The sequence below is a fragment of the Amblyomma maculatum genome, chromosome 6, assembly GCF_055883805.1.
Source record: "Amblyomma maculatum isolate TAMU_Amacu chromosome 6, ASM5588380v1, whole genome shotgun sequence".
Taxonomy (NCBI): Eukaryota; Metazoa; Arthropoda; class Arachnida; order Ixodida; family Ixodidae; genus Amblyomma; species Amblyomma maculatum.
In genome coordinates, this window is record NC_139349.1 from 20,912,967 (window position 1) to 20,925,409 (window position 12,443).

Below are 12,443 nucleotides of genomic sequence, written 5' to 3' on the forward strand. Positions count from 1 at the left end.
CAGCCGTCATAAACCGAGAACACGACCCTGTCGGAGGCGTGGACGTCTCATGAGTTGAAAAGCCCTTAGCGCCCTACTACGCAGCCCTGTTTAGGTCCACCAAGCCGCTCGAAGATGCCACATGGCGCACGTGTGAGCAGTCTTTCAGAGGCTGCCGATATTCTGCTCACAGTGCTCAAAGAGTACTAGACATTCTATTAGGAGGATGGTGCAGCGAAGTCTACATTCTGGGCCTGAGGACGAACTGCAGCCCTGACTCTCTACGAGCAGCCAACTTCAGGGCTGAAAACGTATCCGATGAATCAGCTATACGCCTGTCCATGATATTTTACAAGTGTAAGGATTGCGGTCACTGCAGTTGCGCTCGAATGTGCCCTGCACAGTGGAGGTACCATCTCCGCATTTACAAACAGTTACTCAATGCCGGCCTTGGTGCGAGACACCACCTGCGGCCATTTGCAGCTTCTATGTCAAGCGTCACGGGACTAAATCTGAATGTCATTTGAAAAAGTGCCAACCGAGCGATAAACAAATCGTAATGACGACACAGGGAAAGGAGCCAGACTGACGTCATCGAAACCACTAATTTGTTCTTCAAGGACAGGCGTTCCCAAGCTACGTTTTAGAAATATATGTACACGCTTTCGGGCAATTACAAAGTTATATGAAGTCTACCTTTATGAAAGCTCAAGCAGTAGTGCTGAGTAAGTTTAAATGTACTCATCTACCCATGCCTTGTAGCATCCTGTTCACACTATCCGCAACAGCAGCTACCCCGTCAAGACGTTCCAGCCTAATATGACTGGCCGGAGAATAACACCGGTGAAAATCGAAGGCACCCTGTGCAGCGGTCAGTAATTGCAGCGCTGTGTAATTCTGAGCAAGAGGTGATGGATTTGGTACCAGACCCCCGGCGTCGACGGCCGTACATCGCTGTACGCGTGCAGACTGCAAAACAAATACAGACATTCCGGTGCACGTCAGGTCTAGGTCCATCGGAAGCCCACTCGCAGTGGAGTTAAAGAACAAACATTTAGAGCACTGCAGAGCCTGCACTGGAGAAAGAAGAAAGGTTAAGCGTTGCTGCTGCTGTTTCGATTCTAGACGCTGCATCATCACTTTTCGATTTTTCATCACGAGACCATGACCATGATATCACATGAATTATCATATGAATTGAAGCCCTTTCTGCCAATCTCGTGATCACGTGACATGGAACCACTTTTCGTGGACGTATTTAGCGGACAGCCTCTGCGCACAACTTCCTGCCTATTAAGTTTTCGCCTTAATAATATAATTGTAACAAAGTTTCCAGAGAATTCATATCAAGCACCCCTTTCCCATGAGCGAGTTTCAAATCAAACACCAGATTTTAACACACGCTGTTAGCAAACGGACAGTCCCTGTACCACTAAACACAAGCAGTCTTTACCGCATAGCACTGTTGCCGAAGGGTTAAGCACGCTTCCAAGGGGCCACAAATAGCTGACGCGCGCATTACGATCTTTTTTGCATCTACCACAACTAAGATAAACACAAAGTAGAAGGAAAAACAACACGTTAAAACTATCAAAAAGAGAGAAACAAGCAAGAAAACCCTCCTCCCAATTTTCAAATTAGAAGAAAATTTGCAAAGCCAGTAGAGAGTAGAATATTTCCCACTGGAAAATCCATTGGAAGCTTTTTCACTACCAGCTCATCATCATCATCATCAGCCTGATTATACCCACTGCAGGGCGAAGGCCTCTCCCATATTTCTCCACTTAACCCGGTTCTGTGCTAGCTGCATCCACTTGACCCCTGCGAACTTCTTAATCTCATCCGCCCACCTAACTTTCTGCCGCCCCCTGCTACGCTTTCCTTCCCTTGGAATCCAGTTTGTTACCCTCAGCGACCATCGGTTATCCTCTCTTCGCACTACATGTCCTGCCCATGTCCATTTCTTCTTCTTAATTTCTACTAGAATGTCGGTAAATTGAGTTAGTTCTCTGACCCACTCTGCACGCTTTCTATCTCTTAATGTTACCCCTACCATTTTTCGTTCCATAGCCCTCTGGGTTGTCATCAACTTAAGTAGGACTCTCTTGGTTAGCCTCCACGTTTCACTACCACCTAGCGAGCCTCAAGCCTCCCGCAAAAGCGCTTTTTGCATGTCGCACGCGGCCCGCTTTCGCGCGCAAGAAACACTGCATACGGGCGGGCTGGGTTTTATACAAAAGCGCCAAAGCCTTGTAAAGTTGAGTAAAATTTCCTTCCCCAGGAAGGTAAAAAGAGGCACACTTTCTTTAGAAAGGTACAGCCTTACAATGCTATCGAGTGTCATATTACTTGAACGCCTGTAACGAAAGGTAACAGGAAAGTAGATGTGCCCAAAAGGTAAAGTGACCGCAGTCTTGCACCAGAGGGTCGAATTCTGCAAACTGCGTAAGCAGTGCAACCGAACCGGCACTAACTAAACCTGTGTCACCCTCCTGTGGCAAGATCCGCAACACCGGGCCGTAACACAACAATTCGCAATAATGGCGTCGAGAGCACTGCAACATTTCCATAACCCGCTTCTGACGCACGTCTGCGTAAACTTAAACACGGTTCAACAGTCACATCGAACCTACCACCGCGAAAATCCGGACACGCTGCCACGTCTCTCAGTGCGTTCGTTTGATCGGCCGCCGATACTGAGTTCTCACTCCTCTCCCGAACTACTCGGCTCCTTGTTCGTCACAAGCGCTCACAAAGACAGATATATATATGCACGACGATGTGCATTCCACGAACGACTAAAACTAAAAATTCAAAAAGGACAATGCGCGCAATATGTGCCGAAGCGATTCATGCAAACGAAAGCGACGAAGAAACCACAAAACTGCACACGAAAACACAATGGCACAGTCCGCACATCATAGTCGGATTACAACAGTGACATACGGGTTCCACCAAAGAACAAAAACAAAACTTGCTAATATTTAAGCCAATATCATGCGGAATGCACATGCCATCGTCGCGTGCACATATGTCATGCGCGCATCACGCGTGCATGCACACAATAGAAAATATATCGCACGTGAAGCCTATTGTGGCACAGCGTTCCAATGTGCGCGCTTTTTGGTTTCGTTTCACAAAGACGCCGTAGTGGAGGGCTCCAAAAATTTAGACCACCTAGGCTTCTATAGCGTGCACTGGCATCGCACAGGACATAGACGCCTTGCTTTCCGCTTCCATCGAAAAGCGGCTGGCGCAGCCAGGATTCGGTCCCGCATCATTGGGCACAGCAGTCGAGCGCCCTTACCACTGCATCACCACGACGCTTCATGTTAGCATGTATGTTTCAGACCATTGCAATCGGCACAAATTCGACGTTAACGAGGTCCGTTCGTTGTCAGGGCCGCAACGGAACACGCGAGAGCTCGAATAGAAATGGCGAGGGCACAGCGCAATTGAGTTACACCATTTAGAAGGTTTTGTAACACATCAGTTAACGTATTTGACGCTCCTCAACCGAACTACGCTAGAAGAACCGCAACAGAACTGCCATTTTATCAAGCATAATGCGAGTTTACAGCTTTCAAGATGCCATGGTTAGATTTGTAATTTCAACGCCTTGAATCTATCACTCACAGTTCCGGTCACGTTGCAGACAATATCAACCGCCGCCCGGCCTCCGGTGATCAAACGGCCCGCGAAATATCCAACCCGCGTCTCGAAACGATATTTATGGTACTCTGGAAGGTTATACACGCAACCGAACACGAAACAGAGGTGTGATGGAAAACTAAGCCTGCGGCTTAAAGGGCACGTGCCGTCTTTCATCAACCCGTATTGGGTTGAAGAGCTCCCACGTACCAAATAAACTAGCAGGGGTTCGATGCATTCGACCACCGCAGGGACCAGTGTCATCCCGCTATTTCCCATCCCAAGCGCACTTACGCTTATATATTTAGAGTCCAACGAAATGCGGCCGCCGCCGTAATCGAAACCGCGGCCAGGACCACGACCAGTCAGTCTTCATGGTTTATGAATAAAGAACGCGTCCAATGCCGCACACGCATCGATACCGAGCAGCTGCTACTGCCAATTTATACAGCCACCATGACACTTATCTGTCAGCTTCCACTCGCTGCTTGCTTTGCGAGCGATCGATATTGAACGGTACAGTGCTCCAGCATCCATGACGACAAGCTGTGTAGTGGTTGGTAAGTATATTCGCAAGCACAGCGTGTCATTAAGTCGGATGTGTAGTGATCACGAGCAGCCATGTACTCCTGTATAAAGATCTGAATGGTGCACTTGCGCGGAACACGATGTAACAACCCAACCAAGGACTTTAAAAAAAACTTTTCGTCGGGGCCGAAGCAGTGATGGCAACCGCTGCACATTCAGCATTCGCGGTGCCTAGGGTACAGAGCGTTTTCAGCCCTCGCCGTTTTGCGCAGATGACATTTCGAGAAGACAGAACGCCCTCGCAAGAGCCGAATACCTCATGTCCGCTACATGTCTGGAAAACCTCGCTAGTGCAACCCTCCTTTTCCTGCAAATACAATAATTTTCGACTAGAGTGTGCTGCCTTCTTTCGGTAAAAAATAATAATAAATAAGTAATTTAAACGCCTCTCAAGAAAAGCGAAGTCGATTTCGTCGCACGCTAATGTGCCACGCCAAAATGATCGCATATGTTCACATTAGCCTTCACGCCTCACCAATTACACCAGGCCGCTGCCTCACTACTGGTGACCCGGAAACACAAGCTCACTGCAGCGACATACGTCGCTCCTAGCCGCAAAATGGGAACGACATGCTACCACCTTGCACTTCTCGGTGTCGTCAGCTATGATTGTCGACGATTTCAACCGGCGTACGCAGTCCCACTCGGACAAAGGCAGGTTTCTAGCGACCGTCGCAGGAAGCATACATGCAACCGCCTTGCTATAAGTTCATCAATCTTTTTAAGTATGACAATTAGGAAGCAAATCCGCGCGTTAACCACGACCAATTCTTGGAGGACACATCAAGGAGGGAGCCGCCTATCAGCCGCGCCGTCAACTAATGGTGGCGCCCAAAAGCTTTCTTATCTCAACCACATCCACGCACTGAGCCAGCCAGACAGTTGGTCTGAACGCTGCAAGCCGAGTGACAAGCGGATAACCACGACGTCGCACTAAGCCACATATGAATACAGTAACCAATACGGCCCTTATGAATAGTTTCCCAAGCACAGAGCACGGAACATACCAACCGTCGCCACAGCAGCTGTCGATGCCACGGCCACGCACGCACGCAAAACAAATGACAAGCAGCGTCACATTTCACGCGCTGCGTTGGAACAAACGCGCGCACGCAGCGGCCGCGGAACAAGCGCGGCGGCGGCATTTCAAAACGCTTACGTCAAAAACGCTTCAACGAAAAAAAAAGAAAAAAAGAATATAGCGCAGAGACCTTCCCGGCGCTGGACGACGGGGCGAGAGGGCAGGCCGGCGATGACCAGCGGACAGGCGAGCATGTTGGCGACAAGGTGGCGGAAACCGGAGCGGACCGGGCGGTTTAAAAAAATACAAATAAAATAAATACAAATGGAAAGACAGGCGGAGGCGCAGAGCGGCGCAGTCCGCAGAGTATCGCCCGCTGCCGTGTACAGTCGACGAGCACACTCAAAACAACTGCTGCTCTCGACGCAGCGGCAGCCCGCAGGAATCCCACCACGGCAGCAACAGCGCTCCGCCGCCGGCTGTGCACAGCAGCCCTGTCGAAAACGGCGCTTATGAGGTGAAGAGACTAGTAGCGCGGACAATTGCGCACGGAGAGAAAAACGGAAACTGCGCCCGCGACGACACGCAAGGACGGCCCGGGGGAATGAAAGGCTTTGAAAGAGAGCCTGTGATGCGGGCGGTCGGGAGCGGTAAACTTCGCCCATGCTGACACGCGTCCGAGCGAGAGCGCACCCTCGCGCGCGAACAGCTGTAGAACACGAGGAGATCGACGGCGAACTGCATAGCTGACCGATCAGGCGACGCCTCTCCGAAGGTGGCGCCGCTGTGAAGAACGGTACCCCCGTGCATCGTCGGCGACATCAATTATTCCTACGGGCATCCGCTTCGATTACGAGGCCCGCACAACCGGCGGATCCCACAACAACGCAGAGAGTGAGAAGCCTCTCCGTCATATCCAGCGTCGGAGGATGTACAAGCAGCACGGAGCGGAGCGGCGGCGGCTGGAGCAGTTCGACGATGGGAGCGCGCTGATGGAGATGCGCGAGAGCACGGCAAGCCCTACCGACCGCCTGGTGGGAGGGCACTACGTCGCCTTCAGGGTGAGTCCCATGCAGATAGGTGCGCCGTCTGTACGCACGCGCGAATTACACAGCATCGCGCAGCTTCGCCTCGATTGTCACACAAGCTGTACGTGCCATCGGCGGCAACGTAAACTGACGCGCTGTACGTATCTGAAGAGGCACGTTCTTAGGAAAGTGCCGCTCATTCAGCAGCCTCTCCGTCTCCGCGAGGAGAAAGAAAAGAAACCGAGCGCTGGGAAAGAGGGAAGCAGGGCGAGCAAGGACGGGTTCCTGTACGATGGTGCATTCTCCAACGTGATGAACCTTAGAGGGAATCCTTCTGCCAAACCCTGTCTGCCGTGATACTATCCGGATGCCTGCCCATATTTAGTGAGACGCGTTCGTTTTGTACAACGAGAAAACAGGCTGCAAGTTGCACTACTTCGGTCTCACACTCACCCTTCGTGCTGGGTGCGTTCTCTCTCACACATGGAGGTGACAGCTCTAGCAAATGACCTCCGAACGATGCACGGCCTATCCAGGAGTCCAGGGACGAACCTACACGCCCGAAGAGACACTGTACGGAAGCGAGACAAAGCAAGCACGCGTGCTCAGCGCGCGTGCTTCCGTCTAATGTCCGTACACCTCGTAAAGGCCACGCGCACACTGCTGCTAGCCGCGCTTTGCGTAGCCTCTTCGGTGCTGCAGAGCCTGCAGGTGGCTCTCGCGTGACGCAATCATTTACCCGGGCCGATACGTGCCCCGCGTTGAACAGAGCGAGAGAGAACAGCCTGCCCCGTAGAATATGCTTCTGTCAGCTAAATATAGTGGCAGCGCACCGATAGTTTACGCTCCACTGTGCTAGCGTAGCAACACGTGAGCTCCTCCTCATAGGCAGCTTCGGTAGAGCAAACACGTCTATGTGAACGCGATTACGTGTACTCTTTCGAGACAGAGACGTTGGTGCGTAATCCGCATATGTTGGGCGCCCGACAAGCGACCAAGGATGGGGGGCGCGTTATCCAATAGGCACAGCTCTATACAATGAGGGCTTTTGATTTATAAAATAGTTAGCACGCACGGGAAACAACACGTAATTGACTGAAACAACAATGAGGGGATTCACATATTGAGAGAAGAAAGCGCGATGCAAACTTGTACACGTCATACCAAAACGTTCGCACACGGACGAAACCTTTTTAAGCAAAAAAAAAAAAAAAGAAAAGAAAGAAAGAAAGAAAGAAAGAAAGAAAGAAAGAAAGAAAGAAAGAAAGAAAGAAAGAAAGAAAGAAAGAAAGAAAGAAAGAAAGAAAGAAAGAAAGAAAGAAAGAGAAAGAAAAAGAACGAGCTGCGCCGTCACGCGCGAGAAAACTAAACTTGGGCACTGAAAATGAAGGCATTCATTTGCGTGTATCTGTGTTTTCAGACTATCTTTCGGGCACTAGTCAACTATCCACTTAAAAACTGTTAGACGTTAAAGGGACTAAGATCATACATTTATGTCGGCCCGTATGAACAGGTAACCTGCTCCTTCCACTGAAAACAGACAGCAACGCCGTCAGAAGCTGTTCTTAGAAGCGAACTGTTGCGCCTTTTTTGTTTGTTTTTCGCGTCGATCATTGAGGCGAAGCTATAGCCCGCCATTCAGTGATTGATCACAGCGTCCTCCCCATGCCCTGACTTCCATGTTTCAATCGGGAGGCGTGAAGAAGTTATTTAAACGAAATTTTCTTAGCAATAAAAGTTCCTTTTGCTACTGGACAAACATCAAAAAGAAGGAATTCAGTGATCGGTTTCTACCAAAGAGAAGTACAGTACTGAGTTGATGAAGATAGTTTTGGGCGGCACAAGGCCACCCTTGGCCAAAGACTACCACCAAACAAACTGGTGAATTGTAAGTGAATTGTAAGCACAGGCATGCTGTACGGAATTAGTCTCGCCCTTAAACGGGTTAATGATAAGAACCAACGCAGCTACAGACTGTACAATTCCGTCAAGCGGTAACAGATGCGTTTCACCCTGTGAAATGACAAATCGACACGGCTCTCGGGCACGCGCAACCTTAGCCAAGCTCTGTGCACAAACGTTGTGTTGGCGGCAGGCAACCGTCCTACGCACGCACCGAGCGCGGGAGGGGGAGATCAAGAGAAAAATACATTCGACTAAACAGATACACGCGTTTCAACGTCAGCAGCTATGTCTAGCTGTAAACGTTTTTCTCCTTACAATGGACCTGAACAAAGTAACATCACAAGACGCTGACAAAGTAAGCGTAGCATGAACTAGGGATGTCTTACGATTAAATGCGACCCCATGACATTAGGGCAAAATAATCGCTTTACGACTGGCGAGTTGACGCGGACGGGCCTTACGGCATCGCCTCTGGAAAATTCAAGCGGATGGACCTATCATGAACCCAGATTGGCCAAGAAACGTACGATCAGTGCGAATTTATATTACAGCGAAATGTGTAGCAGGTTTGGAAGCGAACTCCAGGGCAGAAAAAGTGTCCCTATAGTAAGCCGTAGCTGTCTAACTTTTTGGCTGCAAAACTTAAGGACGACAACCAAGCGGAAGTCGGGTAGGTACGGGTTGGGAGGGGTTAAATAGCCTTTTGCAACCTTAAAAGTGTGACGCGGTCCCGGGCTAACACCCTACGAGTAGAACTGCACTGCTTCACCGTAGAACATCATTCGCTGCGCAAATGTCCTTTGTTAGGCGTCGAAAACCGGATGCACGTGTTCTGTTGAAGCCGTAGCTCGCGACAGCCCTCACAGCTGCCCAGCAAACTGCTGTAGCGGTTTTTGGCTTTCAGACCGCGTTATTGAACTTTCGTTTTTTCTTATATGCCCCTCTTCCAGTTTGCCGTCTATTCTAGACTTCTGCACGGGCCGGACCTCCGGTTTCAAAGTCAGGCACGCTGCATTATCCCTCTGTTGAGCCCAAACCCGGACAGATGAGCTCGACGTCAACCCTGGGCCCGCGCAGCAGCTCGAAAGTAAATTCCTGTGTACTAGCAGTCTCCTTGAAGCTGTAGCAATGGCAATCTTTTTCTTAACGAGCACGATTTTGAGCGCTAAATCCATGGTCCATAGCCGCGTTTCTACGAAGGCGAAAAGCAAAGGGGCCGTTTATTGCGCATGCGTTTTAGAAGACCCAAAGTTTCGTAAACCGTGCAACATGCTGTTCTACAATGCCGCTTCCCGTCTTATTCGTCGTCTTTTTCTTTTCTTCTTATTTCTTTCTCTTTTTGAGGCGAAGGCAGAATATCTTGGAACCGGCGACTGCCCGTCGAGCAACCGAATGCAGGCCCTGCGTGTGCTCGCCAAGAGCTGAAGCAGCCGTTTTCAGCCAATCAGGAGACTGTTGAGCGTGCTCCTCCGCGTCGCGTCGTCTGCACGACGTCTGCTCGCAGTGCATGCAGATATGGTTGCAAAAGAGTATAAATAAACGTTGTCTACGCACCGAACCATTAAAGAACATTCGCAAATCTTAGAATAGCATTTTCAGTGACGTTACTCTGTCACACACGAACTTTGTTCATCGTGTGCTAACAAAGCCGCGGTGGAAAGTTTCTAGCGGCGCCAAAGAAACTACTTCCTTTTTTAGGCCTGGGAAAAGAAAAATTGTCACTCAAAATAAAAAAACAAAATAAAATGAATTTAACGCTACAGATCTTGCTGTAGATGACATGATACCAAATGAATGTACGATGCGCCGTTTACAACCAACGAACATGCCGAGAAACCATTTAGTAACAACTGGCAACAAGGAAGAGTTAACTCGAAGCGAGACGCCCTGCTTCGAAACACGTTGGCAAATGATTTCAGCATACGCAAGAGTCGCGAACGGTGAACTCGGGAAACAGCGTATGTAACTGTACAGTTAAAGTTAGATTTGAATTAATATCATTCCGCGAATGGACGCTTTAGAGCATGTCATGCCATACAATTTCCGGCCACTTTATACTGGCGCTCCATACCGCAGAGGTCAGAACGTCGCCTCTGCACTCATCGTAGCTTTGGTAGTGCTACGAGGAACTATATATTATAGTCAGCCGTGCAGCGCACTTTTGCAGATGAACTCAATCTTGCATATGAGCTCGCTATACGACAGTCGGTGCAGTTCCGGGGCTGCACAATGCGGCCAGGCATGCTCGTAAGATGTCACACCGACAGTGACCTCTCCCGTTCAGCTCAACAAAAATATTTGTTAAGAGGGGTTGTTGCGTTGGTACTGCTCCAGTAGCGGACCAACGGGTAGCGAAAAGCCGAGTCAGACGTCGGGCTGCATGCACTTGAACATTGGGCGGTGGTCACCCAAGCAGAGACTGGCCGAGAGTTAGAGAGAACTTAACGAAGGTTTATTTACATGGTGAATCTGAGAAGGTACACACCAGAGAGCACTCATGCTTTCGTTTTTAACAACTTTTTTGTCCCAAAGTACCTAGTTGGGGAATTTTCTAGTTCATCAAAGTCCAATCACATTTCAGTTCCTGATCTGCTGACATTCGGGAACCGCCCACTAGAACGTCCTCCCAGCGCACTCTTTCCACCTTAGCGGCACAATGGCGACTCCGCCGGGGGAAGTCAGGCATGGGGGTCCCAAGGAGGCTTGCTGGCTGTCCAAGGTCGGAACCGCGCGCCACCCACGCGGACCCCTCGCGCGGGAGCACTCGGCGGGAAAGGAATGCGGTGACCGCTCTTCTCCACGGGGGGGGGGGGGGGGGGGGGGGGGGGGGGGGGGGGGAGATGACCCGCTCGGTGCTAACACGCAGGCGCCGCGGCTTTGTTTGCAAACACAGGCGCGCCCGCTCTTCGGCGAATTCGTTAGCGCCTCTGTGCACAGTCCTCCGGACACAAACTGGGGCAACTGCTGCCGTCGCTGCCGACATGCGACACCGCGTTGCTGCGTCCTGGGTGGTTCTGGTCCGCGAACTCCGAGGCGGTCGCGTGCAGTCTTCTTAGAAAAACGGACGCTCATTTTGGCACGTGCATCGTCTCGTTATTTGGGAAGTTCGAAACGTAACAGGGTGTTGACCAACCCTCTGAAATATTTTAGCGCCACTATCCCTTCATTTTTCGACACGTTCCCGGCAGCAATAAAAAGAATGTGGTACTGTTTGCATATTTTCTCCCGCGAGGAAAATGAATGCGACTACAGCCGACAAATTAAGTAAAATTACAGCCTAGTATTTTTTTTTTTTTTGCTCTTCAACCCATACTATGGCGCTGTTTCGTCAGTGTGGCCGAAACAACGTGCTCTGTAATGATTAATCAAAGGCCGCACGCAATTTATCTGTATGTTTATACGGGTATGAGCCCAGCGCAGGCCCGCAACTTCGAGCGGAGGCCTAGACTACAGGCCTGGCGAAAGAACACATTTTTCCGACCCGGACCGCACCCGTGCAGTGCATGCAGTCTATTCTACGACACGTAAGCCAATCTGCATCCAGAGAGCCACAAAAACAAACCGACAAAACGGGACGGTCGAAAAGAGCCAGCAGACGCAGCTGCCGAGCACATACGCCATGGCGAGAGTTAACGACCGTCAAACTCACCCAGCCGACCGGGCGGCCGCGTGCATGAAAAGCTGCACCGGAGCATTCGCCCCCAATTCACGTTATCATATATATATATATATATATATATATATATATATATATATATATATATATATATATATATATATATATATATATATATATATATATATATATATATATATATATAGCAGACCTGTGGTGTCTGTCCCTGCTAAAAGTTTGTCTATTACCATTAGCACCAAGCATGCAGAGCCGTCACCGTGTAGTCAACGACCGTGCAAAAACGCGTGGGTGAGATTAATGACGAAACGTGCTAAACATCAAAACACCAGAAGGTAATATACACGCTATATACTAATAGACAACTGCGAGCCTTTTCCCTTTCCCAGCTCAATAAACATGGCATTACATCAGTGCCTTCGTGGTGAAATGCGAAGCTCGAAACAAGCGGCTAATAAAACGCAAGCGTCGTTCGGACTTGGAGTGTGCGGACATCCTCGCCCCCCGGCGGATCGCTCCTGCAAATCTCGGCCGTTGTCGTTCTAACTAGAGGGAACTTCGTGCTTTTACCACTTTCCCAGTGTTCCCCACCAAGTTCCGGTTTTCGAAGGAAGTCAATGGATACGTCAGGATTACG

General features: G+C 49.9%; 2 protein-coding genes across 4 annotated transcripts in view; one reads left to right on the forward strand and one right to left on the reverse strand.

Moving 5' to 3' along the window:
* The window catches only part of LOC146185211 (zinc transporter foi-like), a 92,905-nt gene that overhangs the window by 49,597 nt on the left and 30,865 nt on the right, over nt 1-12,443 (reverse strand). The window contains exon 1 of one of the 3 annotated variants that reach the window (XM_084606181.1): nt 6,721-6,854. The exons of 1 other annotated variant lie outside the window; for it this stretch is intronic. In XM_084606181.1, the coding sequence (XP_084462307.1) occupies nt 6,721-6,752 (32 nt within the window). In that variant the 5' untranslated portion in view covers nt 6,753-6,854. Of the gene's footprint in view, nt 1-5,225; nt 5,295-6,720; nt 6,855-12,443 lie in introns of those variants that run through there. One more of the 3 variants, XM_084606183.1, reaches the window with a different exon arrangement.
* Nucleotides 5,610-12,443, forward strand: part of LOC146185212 (proton-coupled zinc antiporter SLC30A2-like) — a 66,638-nt gene continuing 59,804 nt past the window's right edge. The window contains exon 1 of the mRNA XM_084606186.1: nt 5,610-6,300. Within this exon, the coding sequence (XP_084462312.1) occupies nt 6,169-6,300 (132 nt within the window). The 5' untranslated portion in view covers nt 5,610-6,168. The remainder of the gene's footprint in view (nt 6,301-12,443) is intronic.